This window comes from Euphorbia lathyris, chromosome 2 (assembly GCF_963576675.1).
Source record: "Euphorbia lathyris chromosome 2, ddEupLath1.1, whole genome shotgun sequence".
Taxonomy (NCBI): Eukaryota; Viridiplantae; Streptophyta; class Magnoliopsida; order Malpighiales; family Euphorbiaceae; genus Euphorbia; species Euphorbia lathyris.
In genome coordinates, this window is record NC_088911.1 from 8739642 (window position 1) to 8750518 (window position 10877).

General features: G+C 35.8%; 1 protein-coding gene and 1 pseudogene across 1 annotated transcript; both read left to right on the forward strand.

Annotated features, from left to right (window-relative positions):
- Positions 1 to 606: 606 nt before the first annotated feature.
- LOC136216647 (flavanone 3-dioxygenase 3-like) lies at positions 607 to 2855 on the forward strand. Its single transcript, XM_066003197.1, has 3 exons — positions 607 to 849; positions 1703 to 1950; positions 2285 to 2855. The coding sequence occupies exons 1-3, from the start codon at positions 607 to 609 to the stop codon at positions 2853 to 2855; spliced, it is 1062 nt and encodes a 353-aa protein (XP_065859269.1).
- Positions 2856 to 2962: 107 nt separating this feature from the next.
- LOC136216648 (flavanone 3-dioxygenase 3-like) lies at positions 2963 to 10434 on the forward strand (annotated as a pseudogene).
- Positions 10435 to 10877: the final 443 nt, after the last annotated feature.

Here is a 10877-nt window from a genome sequence, read left to right on the forward strand (position 1 = left end):
AACAACCTCAAAATGAAAATATTCAAGAATTAAAGTTGTTCAGAACGACATTTACTATGAAACCTCATTTTCTATTTTCGAAAATCACATTTTTTGGAGCTTTCTCTCTCTAAAAATTCACTTTCTCTCTCCTACCCAAACAACACCCAAATGACCTCAAAACGAAAATTTTCAAGAATTAAAGTTCCTTAGAATATCATTAATGTTTTAGATTTTTTATTTTTAGCCGTCAACGGTCGTTTTGAGGCATTAAGTGGCTACCGGTGTTGAAAAGTGTAAAGTTCAATGGCCATACCGGGAAGAAATAAAGTTCAGTGGCCATAATGTGAAAATAGGTAAAATTCAGTGGCTATGGGTATAATTTACTCATCAATCCTCTTTAAGGAATTGAATATCAGTTATTAAAAACATTCAAATATCTGTTACTCAATTTTCCATGACCAAAAAAAAAAAAAAATGCTGCACATTCTGTACTTTATTCTCTAGGATCATTCATCCGGGGAAATAGTTTTTGTGCACAACCAGAAGTTTGACATGTGGAAATGTAGTAAATTTTGGAAACTTATAAATAGGGAAGCTAGTTGAGTTGAAACATTAAGAGTAAAAATGGGAGAAGGGGGAGAAAACTCACAAACTCCATTTACTACTGCAATGAACCTTAACAAGTCCAGAGCAACTTATGTACCTAAACGTTACGTTCTTCCTCTATCAGATAGGCCAAACACTGGTCTGAACCCTTCCGATATCACTCTTCCCATAATTGATCTTTCCTCTTTATACCATCCTTCTCTGAGGTCAGGTCTCATCAATCAGATAAGAAGTGCCTGTAAGCAAACTGGATCTTTTCAGGTATAATTTTCGCTCAATTAAGTCTACGCTAATGTGCATGTTTAGACAGGTTAAGATAAATATTGATTCTGTGGTGAAGCTCTTACCCTGTTGGTTGAGAGCTTACCTATGACTTTAGAGGTCATGGGTTCGAATCACATTGGGGTGTGGTGGGTTGAGGGGTTTCCTTTCTCTTTGATGTAATACTATGTTGTTTTCACTTTGTCTCAACAGAATAAATCTTGTGGTTACATCTGTTTTCGATCGGTACCCTTTTGATTTAAAAAATTACAAACTGGTACCTTGAGGTTCATTCCGTTAGCAAAGTTAATTTTGCCCTTATAGTTAATTAGTTTATAAATTAACCCCTTTTATAGTTAATTTTCCATCTCTCTTGAGGTTCATACTGTGCAATGGCTCTATCTTGTTCATAAATTATATAAATATTTGACAATGATCAAGTTGTTGAAAAGATGAATAAAAAATTGAAGAAAAACGAGTAAAGGAGGAGGGAAGCATAATTGATTACATTGGCGATGGAGTTCCCTATTATATTAATTTATGCCTCAAAAAGGATAAATATTAATGCAATTTGGTATATGTTTGCTAACGGAATAATATCAGTTTGTAAATTTTTAAACCATAAGAGTGTCAATTGAAAACAAGTGTAACCACAAGATTTATTTTTGTATTTTTTTTCTAGTTTTAAATATCATAATTCAGGCAACTTGTCTACCACCTAGGAGAAGCATAAAGAATAGATGAGATGACTCATCAAGCAGTCTATCTTTCGCCTATTCTATCAAAACATGCATGCACAATTATATGAGTAATATTTAGTATATAATTTACGTGAAAATTCATGCTTTTTCAGGTAATAAATCATGGGATTCCTCTTCCAACAATGACAGATGCTTTAGAAGCTGCAGAAGAGTTCTTTGACTTGCCTCTCGAGAAGAAGGTGCAACTAATGTCAGACAATGTGCATGACCCTGTCAGGTATGGCACCAGTTTAAATCATAGAGTGGACAAAGTTCTTTTTTGGAGGGACTTCATCAAGCATTACTCCCATCCCACCTCGGAATGGATTCATCTGTGGCCTGCAGATCCTCCAAGTTACAGGTAAGAAAATTATATGTTAATTCAGAGTTCGTAAAATGTTTGATGAAATGGAAGCAACTACCACTATAGTGCCAGTTTTTGAAATCAATGTCATACGTAGCATTAAATGGTTGTAAATGGCATTTCATTGAAAAGTTTAAGCAGAGGGTTTGAAATCATGCATACAGTTTTTATTGAGGAGACCGTACAAAGTAGTCGTAATAACGATAGTAACAATAACGATAATGAAAAAAAAGATGCAAATAAACGAGGATGTTGTACAATTAAACGATGTCAAAAAATCTTGTCAGAATTATTTTTTCGAGCCTTCTGTAATAATATACTAACTGGACAGGGAGAAGATGGGAGACTATACAGAAGCTCTTCACACTTTACAAAAAGAGCTTATGAGGGTAATTATGGAAAGCTTGGGATTGAACCCTAATTACTTATATGATGAAATTGAAGAAGGGTCACAAGTGATGACTGTAAATTGCTACCCAGCATGTCCTGAACCAGAGCTTGCATTAGGGATGCCGCCACATTCAGACTATGGATCACTGACAATCTTACTCCAGAGCTGCCCTGGTCTACAAATGATGGACAAGAGCAATAATTGGTTCTCAGTACCAGAGACTGAAGGAGCTCTGATTGTTCAATTAGGAGACCAGCTGGAAGTAATGAGCAATGGCCAATATAAGAGTGTGATCCATCGAGTAACTGTTAACTCCGAGAAAAAGAGGTTTTCCATAGCAGGTCTTCACAGTCTCGCTCTAGACAAGAAAGTGAAACCAGCAAGTGAGCTAGTAGATGCACAACACCCAGACTCCTACAAAGCATTCAGTTTCAGGGATTTTCTTGATTTTATTTCAGGTAATGATATACGAAAAGCAAGGTTCATCAACACACTGAAAAGAGAACAATGATGAAAAGGTGCAGAAGAGTAATGAAGATTATCTATCTTTGTTTAGCATATTATAATGTTTGCTAGTTTATTTAAGCGTGCTTAGATTAAAATAACAGTCCCTATATCATGTACTTAGAAGAAGTGCGTGAACTGAATAAAATTACTACTCCCTTTTATTCATTTCTGCCAAAATGATTGTTGCTTATAATTTAAACATATATTGAAAAAAAGGTACAATAACGCGTTTCCTCTATTCCATTCTCTAAGACCAGCAATTACATTTTAGACATACCAGAGAAGTGTAAAAAAATCATACTATATTCTAAACCCTAGCAGAAAGAACTGCAGGTAAGTCGATGAACTTGTCCAAAAATATTACCATTTAATTGATTTTTCCCAACATTCAACAACTTTTTTAATCTATATTCTATTTAATAGCTGGCATTAAACTCAAAGTTTCACTCATATTCATCTCAAACATGTGCATTAATTCATTGAATCAGGGAAATAATAAAAATTAATCTGGAGTTTCATATAGAATTGCATAATTGCATCGCTTACGTAAGCCATTACGCTTCTTCGTCACAACATGATATCATCTTCACAATTAACAACATGATATATCATCTTCATAATTTCCTTATAAGTTCCTTTAAGACATTAGGACCAGAGCATTATACAGTTAGCACTTATTATATGTATCTTTACATGGAATGGTATATATTTCCTTCTAAAAAACCAATCTACTTGGCCAACCAACAATATGATCAAAATAAGAAACAACTGATTCATAAAACCCGATCCTTCAAAAATAACAAGCAAATTCGAGCAAATCGAACATGTATCTTAGTATATATAGAACAATTATCAAATTACAAAATTCATAATTAACACAAAGTGCTCCCATAAATGATAATTAGATCAGATTATTATGTATCAATTCCAGGTCCAAACATTTTAAACTAGACTTGTCTACAATCACATTCCAAATATACTACAATAGAAATTGTACGATAAGATTAAGCTTAGCTTATAGATTGTTCATGAAAGCTGTTTATTCCTCTCATTATGTGCTTACTCGTCTAACAATGAACTAGTAGCCACCTCCATAAAAATTAATAGCATTATTAGCACTCATTTATTAACATGCTTGTGCAACTTCAATTAATAAACATTCCATTTCACTTCAACCTTTTGGAATAAAACCAAAAGATAAATTTACTAGTTCATTCTATCATTCTACAAAATCGCTGTCATTATGAAAATAAGCGAAAATGATTACAAAATCGTAGTAAATAATTTGATTACAGAATCATAGCAACTAATTTTCTCAGAAATCAGTAAATCCAACTGAATAGAATGAAAATAAACATATAATTCAGCTGTTTTCTATTGGAAAAGCATACATACGACAAAACTTTAAAATTTCCTCCAAAGTATCAAGAACAAGAAAAATTAGCCAGCCGATTTGATATTTATGATTGCGGCTACAAATCAAATAACATAAGAGTGAATCGATCAAGTGCATAATGAGATTTTATTAATATCAATCACTCTTCCCATAATTGATCTTTCCTCTTTTCACCATCCTTCTTTGAGGTATGGTCTCATCGACCAGATAAAAAGTCCATGTAAGCAAACTGGATCTTTTTAGGTATAATTTTCGCTCAATTAAGTACACGTTAATGTGCATGTTTAGACGGGTTAAGATAGATATGATTCTTGTTTTTCGATCGAGGTATTTCAATTCGTATTAGACTAAAAGATTGTAATTTGGAAATTAGTTTGAACTTACCAAATTAAGAATTCAATTTACACTATTATCCGTACAAGCATATTGTCTTAGTTCATACAAATTGCATGAAGTTTCCTACCATGTGCAATGTCGTTTTCACTTTGTCTCAACAGCCAGAAAGTGACAATAGTTTTAACTATCATAATTCAAGCAACTTGTCTGCCAACTAGGAGAAGCACAAAGAATAGATGAGATGACTCATCAAGCAGTAGTATCTATCTTTTACTTATTCTATCAAAACATGCATGCACATATATCTGAGTATTAGTTAGTATATAATTTACGTGAAAATTCTTAAACTAGAGAGAATTGAATATTTGGGAGAAGATATTTTCCAGATTCATTGAAAAGAAAGAGAGGGATTACAACCGGTTATATACCGTTTGAAACAATAACAGAAAACTCAAGTCAGCTGGCAACACACCAGCAATTAAACCGTTATACAAAACGACCCCGTTTCACTAAACATTAATACTACACCGTTTTACTAATGATCACACGTGACCAATTTATTTCATCACCCCCTCCTCACGTGATGAACATCTTCTTCTTCTTCACTTTATTCTTCTGCACTTTCAACATTCTTCAAGCTGTGACTGGTAACAGCACTACTCCCATTTCCTTCAATGCCGCTGACATCTGAACATAAGATAAAGGCTTTGTAAAGATATCAGCCAATTGAGTTGAAGATTTCACAAATGGTGTTGTCAAAAGTCCACTCTGAATGTGAGCTCGAACAATATGACAATCTATGTCTAAGTGCTTCGTCCTCTCATGAAACACAGGATTCTCAGCTATATGAATAGCTGCCTTATTATCACAATAAAGTGGGATTGGCCTTTTTACTTCAACTTTGAACTCTTCCAGTAGATATGTTAGCCATTTCACCTCGCACGAAGTGCTTGCCATGTCTCTGTATTCTGCTTCTGCAGAAGATTTGCTCACAGTCGCCTGTTTCTTTGCCTTCCAAGAAATCAGTGACTTCCCCAGAAACACACAATAGCCACCTACAGATCTTCTTGTTTCTGTACACCTGGCCCAATCTGCATCACTAAAAGCTGTGACTGCAACTACTCCCTTCTGATCATAATCATTGTTGCAGTAGGCCTTCAACTCTAACTGATTCATACTTGGATAAAACAATCCCAGCATTGCTGTCCCCTTCAGATACTTCAATATGTGCATAGCTGCTGACATATGAATTTCTGTTGGTTCTTGCAGAAATTGGCTCAGTTGTTGAGTGATATAGCATATATCTGGCCTTGTGAATCCTAAATACAGCAACTTTCCAATTGTTCTCCTATAGGACTCATCATTACTCAACTTTGCACTTGTTTCTTGCAAGTTCACTCATAAAAGCATAGTGATGTATACTATAATCAACTTCATGAGCATTGTTCACAACAAAATCTGATGTCCAATGTGGTGGTTTTGGAACTCTCCCTGATCCCCTGAGTGTGGACTGGACTACAGCAGGCTGAACTTCAACTCTATTCTCTTCTTCATTGCCATTTTGATTCTCAACCTCTGTGTGCTCATTTGCTTCATCTCTGTCACTCTCATCACTGTCTGCCTCCCTGAGAGTGGCACTATCTTCTTGCAAATCAAGTTGAGGTATAAGGCCAACTTCTGAGTGATCTACAGCTCCATCGTTCTGAAAATTAAAACTATCTTCAACAAAGTGAACATCTCTTGAAACACACACCTTTCTAGTGCTAAGATTGTATAGTTTCCACCCTTTCTGTCCTGTAGAATTTCCCAGATATACACATAGCTGGGATCTGTCATCAAACTTGCTCCTGTTAACATCATTGTTAATCATATAAGCATTGCAGCCAAACACTTTAAACATGTCATACTTTGGAGAATGACCATGTAACACCTCATAAGGTGTTTTCCACTCCAAAACTTTTGTTGGAGAAGCATTAATGAGAACAGTTGCCTGCAACATAGCTTCACCCCAAAACTGAATGGACAAGTGACCTTCTTTCAACAATGCTCTTGCCACAGTGGTAAGACTTCTGTGCCTCCTTTCCACCACACCATTCTGTTGAGGAGTGTGAATGCAAGTCCTTTGATGAAGTATCCCAAAATGTTTGAGAACAGCTTGAGTTTTCTGCCCTGTGAATTCTGTACCATTATCTGTTCTAATGGTTTTAACTATTACAGAAAACTGAGTATGAATCATCTGCAAAAAATGCTCAAGTAAGCTAGGCACCTGATCTTTAGTCCTAAACAAGATAGTCCACATGACTCTTGAAAAATCATCTACAATAGTCAGCACAAATCTATCCCCGCTCAAAGAAACCTGTTTATAGGGACCCCATACATCTACATGAATTAAATCAAACAAGTGTAATGATTTACTCACACTGAGAGGAAAAGGCATCTTTGTTTGCTTGCTTCGGAGGCATACATCACAGTGCACAAAATGCTTCTTCTCACATGACTGCTGTATCTCCATGCCACTGATATGTTTCATTCTTTCTGCTGAGAGATGTCCCAGCCTTCTATGCCACAACACAGCTTCAACTTCATTCTTATCTTTGACAGCAAACACTAAATTCTTCATTTTTTCTACATATTTGTGCTGTAAATCATTCACATTTTCAAACATCACCTTGTGAAATGAAATATCAGTCAAATAGTATAATCCCTCCTTCATGACTCCCACTGCAACAGGCTCTTCTCCCTTCAGTCTTTGCAGTACACAATGATGAGTCAAGAAAGTGACTGAGACACCCTGGTCATGTAACATTTTACTCACAGAAAGTAAATTGTACTTAAACTATGGCACATGTAGCACATTATATAATGTCAGTTCTGAACTTAAAACAACATCTCCCTGCCTCTACACAATTTGTGACTCTCCTGTAGGCAAGTACACCTTTCTCATACCAGGTATCTTCCTCACATTTTGCATACATTCAAGCCTGTATGTCATGTGTACAGATGCTCCAGAATCAACAATCCAAGATGCAAAAGATTTGTTGTGATGATCATGCCCTGCACACATTCCAGCAAAAGCTGAAAAATCATATGCATTAGCTCTACTACTGCTGTCTTGAGCTTGCTTTCCCTTCATCATCTTCTGCATCTCCCTTTGCACTTCTTTCTGTATGAGTATTTGCATATTCTCCTGTTGTTGTGTATTACTGGCATCTCCTTCATCTGTCTCACTTTCATCAATAGGTGACATCTGATCTCTAGTCATGTTGGCCTGAAATCTGCTGCCATTGTTGTTTGTATTCCCTCCAAATTTGCCTTTCCTGCCTCCTCTGAACCACTCTGGATATCCAATGATTTTGAAACATCCACTCTTCTCATGTCCACCTCTTCTGCAATGAGTGCAGAATTTGTCTTCTTTGTTGTCATTTTGAGAGCCAGCCTGATATCCACCCTTTCCACTGCCATTGTTGCTTCTATGCTGGTTATAGCCTCCACCTGATGCCCTATTTTGACCACCATTTCTGCTTGTTTGTCCCCTAGTACTTCCTCCTGCCATAGTTGCATTGGCAAATTCTGCATTCAATTCACTTCCTGCATTTCTTTGAGACTCCACACTCATCAACATAGAATAAGCTTTGCTAACTGATGGCAAAGGGTCAGTGATCAAAATCTGATCCCTTATATGATCATAATCAGGATGTAATCCAGCAAGAAGCTGCATCACCTTCTCTTCTTCTATATGAATTTGTGCCTTTTTAATAGCATCAACACAATTGCAAGTGGATATAGGCTTAATAATGGAATACTCATCCCATTTTCTCTTAATTCTATTGAAAAACTCAACTAAAGTGGAATTCCCCTGTGTAATGCTACAAATCTCCCTTCTTAACTGGAAAATAAGTGGACCATTGCTCTGTCCATACATCTCCTTCAAATTCTCCCATAATTGCCTAGATGTTGTAGCATACATGAACACACTCCCTAACTCTTTAGACAATGCATTCAAAATCCATGAAAACACCAAATCATCGATTTCTTTCCACTTTCTATACTCCTCAGACTCCAAACCTACTGGTTGTTCATCATTCAATATAAACCTAGTCTTATGCTTCGCATTTATAGCTAATAACATCGATCTACTCCAAGGAATGTAATTAGCTCCATCTAATACAGTAGTAACTAAGACTAGACTAGGATTATCATGATTAGCTACGGAATTCATACTTACTTCTTCGTTTCTCACCAAACTTTCTTCTAGATCTGTAAATTGATCTGAAGATCGATCGATGAAGCTATTTTCTGATTCTACAGAACAATCTTCTTCTGCTCCTTCTTCCTCAGCTCGAACGACATCTGCGAATGATCTAGTTCTCCTCAATCTCTTTGATCGCATCGATTTCGAGCTTCAATCTATAGGATCATCACCATAGATTCTCTGATACCATCTTAAAGTAGAGAGAATTGAATATTTGGGAGAAGATATTTTCCAGATTCATTGAAAAGAAAGAGAGGGATTACAACCGGTTATATACCGTTTGAAACAATAACAGAAAACTCAAGTCAGCTGGCAACACACCAGCAATTAAACCGTTATACAAAACGACCCCGTTTCACTAAACATTAATACTACACCGTTTTACTAATGATCACACGTGACCAATTTATTTCATCAAAAATTCATGTTTTTTCATGTAATAAATCATGGGATTCCTCTTCCAACAGTGACATATGCTTTAAAAGCTGCAGAAGAGTTCTTTGACTTGCATCTTGAGAAGAAGGTGCAACTACTGTCAGACAATGTCCATGACCCTCTCAGGTATGGCACCAGTTTAAATCATAGAGTGGACAAAGTTCTTTTTTGGAGGGACTTTATCAAGCATTACTCCCATCCCACCTCATAATGGATTCATCTGTGGCCTGCAAATCCTCAAAGTTACAGGTAAGAAAATCATATGTTAATTCAGAGTTCGTAAAACATTTGATGAAATGGAAGCAACTACCACTATAGGGCCAGTTTTCGAAATCAAAGTCATATGTAGCATTAAAAGGTTGTAAATGGCATTTCATTGAAAAGTTTAAGCAGAGTGTTTGAAATCATGCTTACAGTTTTTATAGAGGAGACTATACAAAGTAGTGGTAATAACGATAGTAACGATCAGGATAATGAAAAAAAGAATAAAATATGCAAATAAATAAGATGTTGTACAATTAAATGATGTCAAAAAAATCTTGCGAGACTTATTTTTTCGAGCCTTCTGTAATAATATGCTAACTGGACAGGGAGAAGATGGTAGACTATACAGAAGCTCTTCACACTTTACAAAAAGAGCTTATGTGGGTAATTATGGAAAGCTTGGGGTTGAGCCCTAATTACTTACATGATGAAATTGAAGACGGTTCACAAGTGATGACTGTCAATTGCTACCCAACATGTCTTGAACCAGAGCTTGCATTAGGATGCCACAACATTCAAACTATGGGTCACTGACAATCTTACTCCAGAGATGCTCTGGTCTGCAAATGATGGACAAGAGCAATAATTGGTTCTAAGTACCAGAAACTGATGGAGCTCTGATTGTTCAATTAGGAGATCAGCTATAAGTAATGAGCAATGGCCAACCAATATAAGAGTGTGATCCATCGAGTAACTGTTAACTCCGAGAAAAAGAGGTTTTCCATAGCAGGTCTTCACAGTCTAGCTCTAAACAAGAAAGTGAAACCAGTAAGTGAGCTAGTAGATGAACAACACCCAGACTCCGACAAAGCATTCAGTTTCAGTGATTTTCTTGATTTTATTTCAGGTAATGATATACGAAAACCAAGGTTCGTCAACACACTGAAAAGAGAACCATGATGAAATGGTGCAGAAGAGTAATGAAGATTATCTATCTTTGTTTTAGCATATTATAAAGTTTGCCAGTTTGTTTAAGCATGCTTAGATTAAAGTAACAGTCCCTATATCATGTACTTTGAAGAAGCATGAACTGAATAAAATTACTACTTTCTTTTATTCATTTCTGCCAAAATGATTGCTGCTTATAATTTAAACATATATTAAAAAAAAAGGTACAATAACGTGCTTGTTATGTTCCATTCTCTGATACCATCAATTACATTTTAGACATACCAGAGCAGTGTAAAGCAAGCATACTATATTCTAAACCCTATCAGAAAGAACTTCAGATATGTCGATGAAATGTCCAAAAATACTACCATTTAATTGATTTTTCCCAACATTCAACAACTTCTTTAATCTATATTCTATTTAATAGCTGGAATTAAACTCAGCATTTCACT